The sequence below is a fragment of the Pelobates fuscus genome, chromosome 6, assembly GCF_036172605.1.
Source record: "Pelobates fuscus isolate aPelFus1 chromosome 6, aPelFus1.pri, whole genome shotgun sequence".
Classification (NCBI taxonomy): domain Eukaryota; kingdom Metazoa; phylum Chordata; class Amphibia; order Anura; family Pelobatidae; genus Pelobates; species Pelobates fuscus.
The window spans coordinates 193,884,464-193,900,019 of NC_086322.1; the positions used below are offsets into that span (position 1 = coordinate 193,884,464).

Sequence of the window (15,556 nt, forward strand, 5' to 3'; positions counted from 1 at the left end):
CAAAGATTCCTCGTGAATTTATTTAAATATGCAAAAAAAATCAATTTGTCCAAGCCTTTTGCAGGGGCAAATGTTAAGCCCTTATTTAGTAATGTAATATGTTCTTTATCCAAATGTTTTTTCGACAAATTCAAAATCCCTATAGGCTCAATGGCTGTATATACTTTAATTGTACCCCTCTTAGTTCTCCTTCCTCTTCTAGTTCCCCTTCTTCCTTCCTTCTCGTTCTTTTTTCATGTGCATTTGCTCCTACATAAGCCCTTAGTGGCAAGGGCTGTATCAGCTTCCAACATCCTGATGAAGCAGTCTGTGTACGGTGAAACACGTAGACGTGACGTCATCACGCACTGAGGTGGGCGGAGCCAAACACAGCCGGGAAGTACGAACGGTGGCCAGACAGCTAGATTTTGGGACTCCACCATAACGCACCTTGACAGAAATTAATCTCTACATGGGAGACCCCCAGTGTGTCAAAGCGTGTCTGTGAGTAAACAGGTAAACATACCATTATACTCACCATTTATTCCTGTAAGCAGCAATCTGGTTGCTTTTATCTTTGTTATTTTTAATATTTTATTCTGTTTAAGTGACCTTTTTATTCATTGTTTGAGAATAAATTGTTACTTTTTACCATCAATGCTAATAATAAGCATAATGAATGTGTTTATGGTGCAATTTATATAAGTGCAACAAATCATTCATACAGATCTTCACTATTATTATTTTTTATTTTCTCTTTTACATGCATCATACTGCCCTGGCTCTGTGAGTGCCAACTACTGGGAGTATAAGTATATTGCTACCTGTTCTCATTTTATATTCATGTGGTATGGGGCTTCTTACGGAGAAGGGAAGGGAGTTAAACAGAAGAGGTGCAGCCCTGGAAAAGTCTTGGAGGCAACCGTTTGAAGTGAGAGTACGGACAGAGGATATACGTAGGTCTTTGGCAAAGCGTTCATTATAGATTGCAACAGTGCAATCTGGAAACACGTAAAACCACTGAGAAGAGTATTGCAGTAGTCCAGGCGAGAGAGAACAAGAGCATGGTCCAGCACCTTAGCTGCATCCGGGGTTCAATAGGGGCGGATGTGCGCTATGTTTTTGAGATGGAAGCGACAGGATTTGGCAATTGATTGGACGTGAGGGATGAAGGAGAGGTTGGAGTCAAAAAGAACACCCAGGCAGCGAGCCTGTGAGGTAGAGGTGATGGTAGTGTCGTTGATTTGGAGGGAGACAGACACGGAAGTAGTAACACTTGAGGGAGGAAAGACCAGAAGTTCTGTTTTGGACAGGTTGAGTTTAAGCAATGGGGTATAGTCAGGGCTGGTGCAAAGAATTTTGGGTACATAGGCAAAGATGCATTTTTCCGCCCCCCCAAAACATCTGCACCTGTGTGCCTCTTAACCTCCCTTTTGTGTTTCTTATCCCGTCTTTAAATATCTGACTCCATTTAGTGTATTTTATCTCCTATTTTTGCCTTTGTGTGTCTCCTATGTCTCCTCTTTGTATGACTCTTACATCCTCCCACATTTTGTGTGTCTTACTCCTCCCAGACCCTTTGTGTGACTCCTTTTCTCCCAGCCCTTTTGTGTCTTTTACTCTTCCCAGCTCCTTTGTGTGTGTCTCTTTCCTTCTCAAGCCCCACTGTGTGTTTCTTTCACATCCAGCCCTTCTCCCCGTTCCTTAATGGTCCCCTCCCTTCTCTGACTCTTACTGTTCCTCTCCCCTCTCTCCTCCTTTCCCTGTCCCTTAGTGTTCCTCTCCCCTCCCCCTCTGTTCCCTGTCGCTTAGTGTTCCTTTCCCCCTCCCTCCTTTTCCTGTACCTCAGGGTATTTCTCTCCTCCTCACCCACCCCCATAGTGGTCCCCTCCCCTTCCTGGTGTGCCTACTACCTTTCTTGTAGCGTGGCTGAGCGGAGCGAATCCTGGTACAGTGAGCTTTTCATATCAGTCCTGCCAGGTACAGGAAACAGAAGTTCCTGTACCACGGTACACTCCGCTTGGCCACGCTACAGTCAGGGGTGTATAAACACTGACAGTCACACACACTCAATGACAAACACACAGACGTCTAACAGCCAGACTCACTTATCTGACACACTCATTCATTGGCAGACACTCACACGCACACTGACAGACACACACACACACACACACACAAACTCACAGACACACATACTCAAACACACACACACACTGACATACACACTCAAACACACTGACAGACACACTTACACACACACTGACAGACACACGCACACACTGACACACACACATACTCACATGCGCACGCACACACACACTGACACACACTGACAGACACACACACAAACTCACAGACACACATGCTCGAACACACACACACTGACAGACACACATACTCACATGCGCACACACACACTGACAGACACACTCACTCACACACAAACTCACAGACACACTGACAGACACACATACTCACATGCACACACACACACACATGCGCACGCACACACACACACACTGACAGACACACACACAAACTCACAGACACACATACTCGAACACACACACACTGACAGACACACATACTCACATGCCCACACACACACACTGACATACACACACACAAACTCATAGACACACTTACACACACACTGACAGACACACATACTCACATGCGCACACACACACACACTGACAGACACACTCACTCACACACAAACTCACAGATACACTGACAGACACACATACTCACATGCACACACACACTGACACACACACAAACTCACAGACACACATGCACACACACACACACACACAGTAATTAATAAAGTAATTAATAATACATTAAATGTAAATTTCCCACCCAGCCTCCCTACCTGGAGAGCTGGTGTGGGTCTCTCATTGGTGGTCCAGTGAGGCTGCTGGGAGGCGTGCGGCTGAAGTGGATTAGGAGGCGGCGAGGGAGCTCTCTGATCTCTCTGACCGGCTCCCTCGCAGGCTGTTTTCTGATGCCACAGGAGCCGGAATATGACGTCATATTCCGGCTCCCGCGGCATCAGCAAAAGGCGCGCGAGGGAGCTGGTCAGAGAGATCAGAGAGCTCCCTCGCCGCCTCCTAATCCACTTCAGCCGCACGCCGCGCCGCTCCGGGGATCCAGGAGGTGACCAGGCAGGAGGGAGCACTTCCCTCCTGCCGGTCACTTGAATTTTGCGCCCCCAGAGCCGGTGCGCCCTAAGGCGGCCGCCTGTGCCGCCTTATGGATGCGCCGGCCCTGGGCATAGTACATTTTGTTCCAGGCTGCTGCTGTGGGTTGAAACAGTTTGATATGATAATGTTTTGGTTCACTCCATGAAGGAACAAGCAAGATAGATTTTTGATTTCTTTTGTATAGAATCTACAGAGATGATAATATAAGAAACTTTTATTCTTTCTCTATGCGTGGTTTTTATACTTCGCTTTTGGTTTATTTTCAATACATGCAGTTTATCAGACATTGTTTCAAATTGTAGAATGAAGTTAGCTTTTGGCATGCTAGTAACTGCCTGGGCCTAAACTATCCTACATAATAATTGTCTTCACATTTCATAAAAATAGATTCATGCAGCCAAAATGTTTTCATCCAATCACTTTTTATGAAATATTGCACCACCCATGAATTTCTGGACACACATTGAATACTTAATTTTCCTCCAGTTGTTAAAAACTGGTGTATCATATAACTGGTGTATCATATAACTGGTGTATCATATAACTGGTGTATCATAGAGTAAATCAAAAGGGAGTGCAAGTGAATTGTGGACAGCTAGATGAAAATTACTCATACATTTTTGATTGACACACACGTACATTCAGAAAGTATTCAGACTTCTTAAATAATTTCATATTTTTATGTTACAGCTTTGTGCTACAATTGAGAAATGAGATCCGTATAAGTGGAGCGCCAAAAAATGTCCAATATATAGTAGAAATGAGAAAGGGTAAAGCAAATAGGAGACCTAACTACCTATTGATAAAATACATACAAAATATAGGAGAATACCCTTAATCTCTGTCAGACTTCAAAGTATATTACCAAAGGATAATATCCTACAGCAAATTATATTCTATTCCAGTGACAATATATATTACATGAAAAAGAATAATCACAGAACAGAAAACTATATATGTGAAACTGGATGAAACAGACTTAAATGCAAATAAAAGTCCAGTAAAAAGTCTGTGTAGTTGATAAATCCAGATGATCTCCCTGGTTGCTGCTATTCCATGTCACTGGAATAGAATATAATTTGCTATAGGATATTAACCTTTGGTAATATACTTTGAAGTCTGACAGAGATTAAGGGTATTCTCCTATATTTTGTTTGTACTACAATTGTTTATATATACACACACACACACATATATACATATATATATATATATTTATATATATATATGGTTAATACAATGTTAAACAAAAATCTGCACACCAGTCAAGCCATAAGACTTGCTTTTCCCACAGAAATCACAAATTTGCAGTGATGTTACTACTGCAAAGGATTCTGGGTGGGCATATGCAAATTAGTTTAACAAAGATTTTTGCATCATTCCTGTCAGGGGTGATCGGGACCCAGTATGCCTAATCTTGATATTAGGAGTCACTGTGTGGAAATGGACTATCAGGACCTGGTGCTGGGCAACCACACGCTCCCTGGTGTTGAGCACCAGCGTTTGTGCGGCTACATACCAGGGCCCTGATGCAGCTTCTGCGGATCCCAGGTGCCAGATGACAAGAAGCAAACCTCCCAGGATCTGAATAGGGAGGCTATGCAGCAGACATGTATCCAGTACAGAAACGAGGTAAGACTAGAATAGACACCAAACAAGAAAACAAGACAAAACTAGGAGAACACAGAACCGGAGCAGGACAGAAAGCAGAACCCAGAACACGTACACAAGACATGAGGGAAACATGAACAGGGCAGAACAGGACTGTACATGAACTGGGAATACAAGACAAGAGATACAAGGCAAAACAAGAGGAGACATAACTAAGACATAACAGACTCTTTGATATGACACTTCTCTAGATAATCTTTGCAATGTTTCTACACTGCAGAGTCTTTCTCTGACAAATTCAATTGACTGGACATGATTCTGAATGGCACATACCTGTCTTTATAATGTCCCACTGCTTCAAATGCATATCAGAGCAAAAAACAAGCTAAGAGGTCAAAGGAAATGCCTGCTAACCTCAGACAGGATTGTGATGAGGCACAGATTGGTGGAAGGCTACAAAAAAATTGGCTGCATTGAAGGTTCTCAAGAGCACAGCGGCTTCCTTAATACTTAATTGGGAGAAGTTTGAAACAACCAGGACTGTTCCTAAAGCTGGCTGCCATCCAAATTGAGCAAGGACCTTGGTAGGAAAGCATGAACGTAATGGTCATTCTGGATGACTTCCAGAGATCATGTGTGTTTATTGGAGAAACTTTAGGAAAGAGAGCTAACACTGCAACACTCCACTGGTGTTTATGACAGACATGGCAGGCAGAAGCCTTTCCTCACTGCAAGACACATGAAAGCCTGCTTGGAATATGGTGAAAGCATCTAAATGACTTTCAGACTATGAGAAACAAGGTTTTCTCACCCAATGAAATGATTGAACTGTTTGGGCTCAAATCAAAGTTTAATGCCTGGAGGAAACTGTTCTTCATCTACACAATATCATCCCAATGGTTAAGCATTGTGGTGGTAGCAACGTGCTTTGGGCAAGTTTTTCAGTGGCACGACTAGGAGACTAAAATACAGCGTTATCCGTAATAAGAAATTCTGAAAACGTGGTCCAGAGTGCTCAGTTCCTGAGACTGGGCTGAAGGTTCACCTTCCCACAGGACAATGACCCTAAGCACACAGCAAACACAACACGCCAGCATAAATGAGCATTGAAAATAAAAATCTGTGTTAACTTCTTTTGTATCTTGACTATGTAGATTCAAATGTTATATACCGGTTTGTTGTATATTTTTATGACATTATGCAAAATTATATCCACTTTATAGTTTTCCTTTGGTACAAAACACCAAAATGTGTGTCACTCAAAGTGTCTTCAGAGACCAGAAATTTGTAGAGATTTGCCTTCAATGGTTGCATTGTAGCAAGCCATGCAATGCAGCTTTTGTCACTAATGATGCTCAAAATGGGCCAACTAGCCTGGTAAAGAGGGTGGAACTTCCCACTGAAAGGGGGTGTCAGTCAGGTGTCATCCATGTCAGGGTAACCTCTTAAGACAGCCTCCAAAACAGAAGACTATGCAGAGAATACTGCTGGTGCATTGTATAATGCAGGGATAGGCAACCTTCGGCACTCCAGATGCTGTGGACTATATCCCCCATAATGCTCTTACACCCATAATGCTGGCAAAGCATCATGGAAGGTGTAGTCCAAAACATCTACAGTGCCGAAGGTTGCCTATGTCTGGTATAATGCTTTCCTATAGGGTTTTGGGTGATGTTACATGTCCTCATGCAAAGTGTGAGGACATTCAGCGTCAGTTAGGTGACTAAAAGTTAACCATAAGTGTTCTAACCGCTTGGAAGTGGTTGTCTGATAGACAGCCACTAGAGGTAGAGCTAACCCTCCAATGTAATTATGGCAGTTTATCAAAAACTTCAATAATAACATTTGCAGCATTAAGGGGCTTGGGACACTGCACCCAGACCACTTTAATGAGCTGAAGTGATCTGGGTGACTATAGTGTGGCTTTTTAATAAATCATGACATGGTGTAATACATAATGTGTTGCTGTTCACCTGCGGTCGTACTTACCTAATTTTAAGACCTGCTAAGAAACAGATGATTGTTATTATGTCCAGATATGTAAAACCATAGAACTCAAAGAGGGTGGACTTTTTTCCCCATGACTGTACATGTATAAATGAAGGAACTGTGGGGGACATATTGGGGCAGCAAAGAGAGTAAATCCAGCCCTGGATGTGTTGCAAAAAACAACAAAAACAAACAAACAAACAGTTCTTTTTTTAATCCAGTCATTTGTAAAAAAAAAAAAGCAATTTGAAGACACACACATTAGACCTGTCCAATAGGTAAATTGTTCTAAAAATTAGATCTTACTGTTTCTGCAGTAGAAACTGTTGAAATACAGCTGTTCTTTTTCCTTGTGGCTATAGAATGACGACTGTAAATAGAGCCTCGAACCGAAGACTCAAAATTGTTAGTTGACATATAATCTTTCTTTGATATTCTGATTATAAAGCGAAGACATGGCATATTCCTGTGAATTGTTTCCCTGAAAATATGGAAAAGAATGTAATTAAGTAACTAGTGCTGTAAACATACAAAAAAACGGACTTGCATAACACTAAATGTTCAATGTTGGCAATTAGATGTGTGCACAGACAACATTTTTGCAAGGTTTTTTTTTTTTTTCATGAATTGCGTTGTTTATTGTGGACTTTAATTTAGCCTATTTTGTATCTGAAGTTTTTTAATGAAAGAATACTTGAGATAATAAGTATCATTTTTTAATTTTACAAGTATTTATTTAATGGGCCACATCACTATTATGAGGATGAAGGGGTAGATAGGTTTAATTTATTTAAAAGGGGTGGCTAGGGGCTTGGACACTGGTGAGGCGAGGAGGGGGGGGGGGCTTGCATCGTGCCACTTATTGGATGGATGGACAATGGCATGTCCTTGTTTTATTAATCTGAGCCCCATTCTGCCTTGCATATGTGTTGGGGCTAGGGTGGGGAACATTAAGACCCACTGAGTTTAATTATTATAGTCCCCGTCTGCCACTTATGGATAGTGGCTGGGGGTTACTAAGTTCACAATATTGTTTAATTATTAAAAGCCCTCACCAACCACTGTTGGATAGGGGATAGGGACACTAGGTCCCCAACCTTGTTTATTTTTTAGAGCTTCCACTTGCCACTGATGGGTTAGTTCTGGGATGTGGGACATTAGGACTCCCATTAAAGTATTAGAGCCCCCACTTTCCGCCCATGAGTGTGGACATTAGGTCTCCCCCCATTCTTTAATTTGGGGCATGGTGGGGAGATCATATTAATAACTTACTAGTGACTGGGCAGTAATAGCTCCTAAGTCATTGTTTTTTTTTTATTAAAGTGAGTAGTCACTGCTTAGCTGCTTGCTGTTTAGCACACATACCCCTATACATAGCATGGCCAGTTGGGGAATGGGGGAAGATTTTTTTTTTGTAATTGTTATATCTTCCCCATGCCCTCAATTGCCATGCTGATAATGGAAACATGTCTACTAAACAGATTGTGGCTGCTCGCTGCCATGGCCAAATGACGAAGGTCTATTTTTTATTTTATTCATTGTTCTTTTTTTCATTATTATGAGGAGTTATCTATTACTTTGACCCAGTGAGGTGCAATTTTTTCACTTATTGTTCTGACCCAAGGAGGTCTGATTAATTCATGTATTATTCCCACGTTGTTTTAATAATATATATAACAAAAGCCAAGTATTAATTCTATTGAGATATCTAGTTATTTTATTAAGATACTACAACACTACTCTAACTCCATCCCTATAACACCTTGTCTGGTTTTTCTTGTGTACAATTCAAAATGTCTTATATTCTGTTCTGTTAATAGCCTTCTAGATCCAGCAGGAAATAAGAAATTCTAAAGCAAGTTAACAACTGATTGAAATTTAAACCATTTTATGTAGGCTGTGTCAGTCACAGCCAGGGGAGGTGTGGCTAGGGCTACATAGACAGAAACAAAACTGATTTAACTGCTAAATGGCAGAGAATTGAGCAGTAAGACTGAAGGGGCATGCTTTATTCAGCTAAAGTTATTTTGATGCCTATAGTGTCCCTTTAAATAATTTTAAACGCTTATCTTAAAAAAATAAATCTATGTGGATGTGGGTAGCTAATTTGCCATAAATATATAGTTTCAACATCATTTTACATGAACCACTTGGCAAGTGAGTCAGTTATAAGTATTTGACTTTGCAACGGCTTATTGTCTGTGAACTGCTAGATTGGAGATGTCCAGGTTGCACAGTATGCATATTTGTTATGGAATTGGTTATGTTACTGCCACTTTCACATAATAACACTTCAGCTCTCTCAAAGATGTTCATTTGAATGGGTGTAATCAGTCAGTAGAATTCAAAGCTTGACATTAGATGGGAACTGGTAATCATTTTAACTTTAGATCTATACACATGCGTTACATTTGAATACATTTATCGTGACAGAATCCCTTCAACATAATTTTAATGTAATGCTCTTTGCTATATTTCTATTACATATTTACCTGTATTTTGGGTGAATTATTCCATAGATAATAGGATTATAAATGGCTGATGCTTTGGCAATAACTGCAGGAATGGTCTTGGAGTAGGGTGTTAATGATTTTCCATGACTGCAATGACAAGGTATAGATAATCTTACAATTCATTCTTATGATCCATGACAATTACGTTTTGACCTTCTGTACAAAGATCTGGCAGTTTTAACTGCAAGGATTATATACACATTTGCATTTATATTAAAATACAAGTAAAGGAGTGTGACAGAAAAGTGATCTTAGTCAAGTGAAACTAGAAAGATGTAAGATTTAGTTTGTGTGACAAATTAACAGAATTGTGGCCTTTAACTCTTTATTATAGATGGCATGCCATAATCATCAAGATTGACCTGAAGGGCTTAATTAAAAATATGCGCAATATGTCATTGTCTTTAGCACTCTATTTATATTTTACCAAAACTTATATTGTTGGTGAACTGAAACCAAAACCTGTAGTCACAAAGAGTAGAAAATGATGGATTGCCATTTTACATCATTGTATTGTAGTGCTTCCAATGTGTTCATATTTATCGTAAAGGATCCATAAATTAACCCAAACCACTTGCTCTCTACTAAATGGTCTGGGTGCAAAGGCCCTGCCATTTTAACCTTTTGTAGAAACTGCAATGTTTCCATTGCAAGGTTACACACATCTAGTGGATGTCTTTTTAGAGATTCGAGTCAAACTCAGTTCTCAATCTAACACTGTTCCGAGAGCATTTTGTCGCACACGCGCACTGGCCTCCCAATGTTTCTCTATGGGAAAGCATTGGATTGACTGAGATCACCAATGGGTTAAACTGTTCGAGAACAGTTTAATCACTTGTGGTATAAGTGCCTCCTGGCCTCCTACCACAGGTAAGAGGGCCTCCTGGCACCATAACAACTTAATTTAGAATAAGTTGTTATGGTGCCTAAACTGTCCATTTAACAGGGCAAAAAAAAATTGGTTCTTGCAAAAGGCTTTGGGACTACAGAAATCAGTTTCGCTGTTCATTTTATCCAAACTTCAGTGATGAAACATATTTAGAAAGGCCATTTAACCTTTCATAATCCTAAAGCAACTTTATCACCTATTCAAATAGGTATGATTCTACATTAAGTGAGGAAACCTGTTTCCCACTTCTCTCACAACGTTCCTCTGACCCTTCTATACAAAGATTTTTTTAAGTGTTTTGCAAAAAAGAAGCACAGAACCTACCCTCTTATTGGGTTTATGATTGTCCAAAATACCTCATTCCATGTACAGCTATACCCTGCAGACCTGTATATCCTTTATTAGAGATGGAACTTTAAACACTCAAGGAATATCTGGAGGAAAACCTACAAAAAGGGTTTATACAACCCTCCACCTCACCTGCTGGAGCCAAAATATTTGTTGTCAAGAACATAGACAACACCATCTGCCCTATCATAGACTATAGGGAGTTAAATAAAAAGAAAATATCAAGAATCGCTATCTTCTCACTTTGATTCCTGACATGATAGAGTGGCTGCCAACAGATACCATTTACAGATCTATGTGGAACCTATAACCTAATTTGCATGTGAAAAGGAGATAAATGGAAAACCACCTTTAGTACACATTGCAGGTTATATGAATATTAATATTTTGCTTTTTGGGCCCTGCAATGCTACATTTCAATACTTCATAACGTCATCTTCTGGATACATGTGATATAATCTAAATGACATCTTAATATACTCCAGCAATCTCCAAGAACATATAAAACATGTACATTACGCAGGGCCAGTGCAAGGATTTTTGGGTACACAGGTGAAGATGCATTTTGCCGCCCCCCTCACCCCGCAAAAAGCATCTTCATCTGTGTGCCTCATAAGTCCTCTTTTGTGTTTCGTATCCCCTCTTTTAAATGTCTTACCCCATTGTGTGTCTTACACCTCCCTTGTGTATCTCTTACAACCCCTCTTGTGTGTCTCTTATCCCGCCTCTTTGTATGTCCTTTACTCTTCCCAGCTCCTCTGTGTGTGTCTCTTTAACCCCAGCCCATCTGTTTTCCCCCAGTCCATATGTGTGTCAATGTTTCCCTTTTTTCCCACCCTTCTCTGTCCTTTAGTGGTTTCCTCTCCCCTCCATGCCCTGTCCCTTAGTGGTCCTCTCCTCTCCCCTCCCTTCCCTATCCCTTAGTAGTCCTCCTCCCTCCTTCTCTGTCACGTAGTTTATGTCTCACCTCCCCTCCATGTCCCTTAGTGTACCTCTTTCCTCCTTTCTCTCTCCCTTAGTGGTCCTTTTCCCTCCCTGTCCCTTAGAGTTTATCTTCCCTTCCTCTCCCTTAGTGTGCCCATCTTTGGTGTTTCTCTCTTCTCTGTCCCATAGCCCCTTAGTGTTCCTCTTCCGTCCCCTCTTTGTCCCTTAGTGTTTCTCTCCCTTTCCTGTCGCTTAGTGTTCCTCCCACCTCACTGTCCTTTAGTGCTCCTCTTCCCTCCCCTCTCTGTCTCTTTGTGTATTTCTCCCCTCCCTGTTCTTTAGTTGTCCTATCCCCTCCCCTCCCTGTCCCTTAGTGTTTCTCGTGTTTCTCTCCCTTTATCTCCCAGTTCCTTAGTGTCCCCCCTTAGTATTCCTCTCCCATCCCTGTCCCTTAGTGTTCCTCACCCCTCCCTGACCCTTAGTGTTCCTCACCCCTCCCTGTCTCTTTGTGTACCTCTCCCCTCTTTTCCCTGTCCTTTAGTGTTCCTCTCCCCTCCCTGTCCCTTTTTGTACATCACCCCTCCTTACCCCATAGTGTAACTCCCCCCGTCTCTCAGTGTTCCCACCCACCCCTTAGTTTTCCTCTCCCTTCCCTGTCCCTTTGTGTACCTCTCCCCTCCTTTCCCTGTCCCTTTGTGTTTCTCTCCTCCTCCCCTAATTGTTCCTCTCCTCTCCCTGTCACTTTGTGGTTCTTTACCATCCCTTTCCATTTAAGTACCCCCTTAGTGTTCCTTCCCTGGTGTGCCACATTACCTCTTTCGTAGCGTGGCCGAGTGGAGCGTACCGCGGCATAGGAGCTTCTGATTCCTGTACCCAGCTGGACTGACAGGAAGTGCTCTCTCAGTGAGCACTTCCTGTCAGATCGGCCGGGTACAGAAAACAGGATCTCCTGTACAGCGGTCGGCTCCGCTCTCTTACGCTACACTGAGTGGCTGGCAGGAGGGAGAGTTGTGTGCTTCCCTCCTGCTGGGACACTCGTATCTTGCGCCCCCAGAGCTGGTGCGCCCTAAGGCGACTGCCTGTGCCATTATATGGATGCCCTGGCCCTGACTTTAGGTGCTCTAATAAGTTTAATAATGCATCACTTTTATGCTAAGCCTGAGAAGTGCTAGTTTGAAACTTTCCACATAAAGTTCATGATTATGTTATTACTCCACACTAGATACAAATGGATGAATCTAAAATACAATGAATCCTCAGATGTGCTGTCTTCTTTAATAGGTCATGTCAAAGTGTCTGGAAAAATCCTGTTTAGAACTATAGCTGTTTGATTGCTCCTCCTTTCCTCTCTATTGGTCAATTGACAGTGTGACTAAAATCAACATTTAGTGGCTGTCCCCTAACCATCAATCATCTTATTTTCCCATGGAAAGCAAAAAACAAAAAAACAAACTCTTCTCCTTTCTATCCCCCTTTTTTCTGGCAGCAGGAACGGCACTCCACATTATGAATACAAGAATGTTTGAGCTTCTGAGAGCCAGTTCCCCTGAGATTTTGCCATGTGACTGTTCCGATCACCTAACTGACCCGAATTTGGCCGAATTGAAGTTTGGTCCTAGTTATAGCAATTTATTGTTTATAAGTTTTCATACTTATTACTTTCAAATTCCTAAAAATAAACATAATGTAACAATCTATTTCTGTATAATAAACTTCTGAATAGAGAACAAAACATGACTTACCCAGCCCATGCTATTAAAGTGACACAAGCATAAGGAGACCAAGACATAACATAGACTATGATGACTACAAAGGCAATTTTTGCCATCTTCCATTCATTTTTCATCACTGGTGACAAAAACGATTGACGACCACATGATCCAAGTTTCTGAACATCCCTGAGGAAGAAGAACACTCAGTTAGACCATTTCAATTGGGGGTTAAATATCTGATTCACTGTTCATACTCTTAGAATGACAGTAGGGGCTTTCAGTATTAATCAGTGGTACTTTTTACTAAAATTAAAACAAAGAATAATTAACAAGCAATATGTATTATTATCATTAAAATGTTCAATAACCTAAAAAAAGTAATAAGCTTAGTGTGAGCACCAAGCATTTTATAATCTCTCTATATTGTAGTTCGTATTGTGAGATAAAATATAAATTTGTAATTTTGTCATATAATGGTACAGATTTGTAATACATTTTTATACAATTATAACTTTTTTACACTTTGTAGATTATACAAATATATCTATATATCATACTGTATATACTGTATATAATACTAATATACTAATACCGTTTCTGTATTAATATTTTAGCTTATACCTCTCTATATTGGTGACACAGAGATGTTAATAGATGACCTACAGAGTGACTCCGAGGGCAGATTGTGTAAAGAACATGAGTTGATAGGTCGGTTCAACAGAGAGTAAAGGTGGTACTAATTTGGCCACCAGTGCTCTCTGTATAGCCAACTTATCAGCTCATGTTCTTTACACAATCTGGCCATGTGCTTTTTACTTTTTTGGTTAGTTGCTTTTTCCACAGAACTGGTCTATTGGCTAAAGTTTTTCATTAAATGAACACTATAGTGTCAGGAATACAAAAGTGTATTCTGACACAATTTTTTTTAAACAGCCGTTTAGGTCCCCAGTCCCACTTACCCCTCTCCCTCCTGTCCGGTTAAAAAAGGGTATCTACTTGCCTTTTTTCCAGGTCACCTCGCAGCTGTCCCAGCCCCCACTCCATCTACTTGACTGAGATCACCAAACTTCATGGTGAAATAGGAAAGAATTAGAAGGCTATTGAGAGCATGTATGGCAAACACCCAGTTGCAACAATCAGCATCTCCTCATACAGGTGCATTGAGTCAATGCATCTCTATGTGGAACGTTCATCATCTCCATGCAGTGGTGCTTCATGAGTGACTGCTACCAGAGTTGTTACTAGGCAGTAATGTAAACACTACCCTTTCTCTGAAAGGGGACAGGCAGTAGACACCAGAACAACCACATTAAATTGTAGCTGTTCTGGTAACTATAGTGTCCCTTTAATTATGGATGCAGAGACTCATTGCAGCCTAAGAATAAAAACTTTACAGGATTATAAGATATAAATTTAGCTAAAGTAATGTCCCATGAAAAAAAAATCATTAAAGGTGGTTTAGGTCTCATATATTTACTGTCCATGCTAAAAAGGAACATATTGAAGGATATAAATAAACAGTAGCACTTGAGGGCATGAGACAATGGTTAACAAAATCATTTTCTGCAACAGGTTTTACCTGCCCGTACTTCTTATAGCCAGGAACATGAAAAGATAACAGTGTGATATTACGATGAGAGGAATGAAGAAAACGCAACAACACAGCATCATGGTATAACTTCTATTTGATGCAGTATATGTTGTATAGTCCCACGTACATGATATCATTAAGCCTTCAGGAACATACGAGCCTAAAGAGAAAAATATTTAATTTTCAAAGAGAATAATGCATTTTTCAAAAATATGCATACCAGTGATGCCTAATAACATCTTTGGAAATGTTTATTCTGTTAATTTTTTAATTACATTTTTGGTTTATTAATAATGTAATTCCTAATAGCATTTTTTCAAATGTTAATACTTGTCTTTTTTAACAGCATCTTTCAAAATATTTTTATTGATGATTCCTGATATACTAGTTTATAAAATGTTTCGGCTGAACGACTTCCTCCAAAAAATACTTTTTCGTTAATAAATCTATATTTATACATTTATAAAGCATATAATATATAAATAACGAATTTCTTTTTACTGCTTCTCCTTTTGTTCCCTGTATTGGTCTGTGAATAAAATATAAATGTAATGGCTATCCCCTAGCCATCAATTATCTTTTTCCTATAAATCATTTATTTGTTTGGTGCGATGGGCAGTTCCGAATCATAACAAAATAATTCCCAAGGTCTCTCTGATACTAGAATTTCCTAGGAGGATTTTTAAAAACTTTTTTGCTAGTAATTCCTAATTCCAAAAAGATCTACATTGATTCCTAATAGCGTATAGTGAAAACTAGGATTTCTTTAAACATCTTAACAAACCATC

The 15,556-nt window shown here is 40.3% G+C and overlaps 1 protein-coding gene across 1 annotated transcript in view; it reads right to left on the minus strand.

The window, feature by feature from the left end:
• The window catches only part of LOC134614635 (melanopsin-B-like), a 279,387-nt gene that overhangs the window by 33,019 nt on the left and 230,812 nt on the right, over nt 1–15,556 (minus strand). Inside the window, exons 5-8 of the mRNA XM_063458634.1 lie at nt 14,757–14,928; nt 13,208–13,363; nt 9,284–9,391; nt 7,098–7,272 (exon numbers count right to left, since the gene is read on the minus strand). Of these exons, the coding sequence (XP_063314704.1) occupies nt 7,098–7,272; nt 9,284–9,391; nt 13,208–13,363; nt 14,757–14,928 (611 nt within the window). The remainder of the gene's footprint in view (nt 1–7,097; nt 7,273–9,283; nt 9,392–13,207; nt 13,364–14,756; nt 14,929–15,556) is intronic.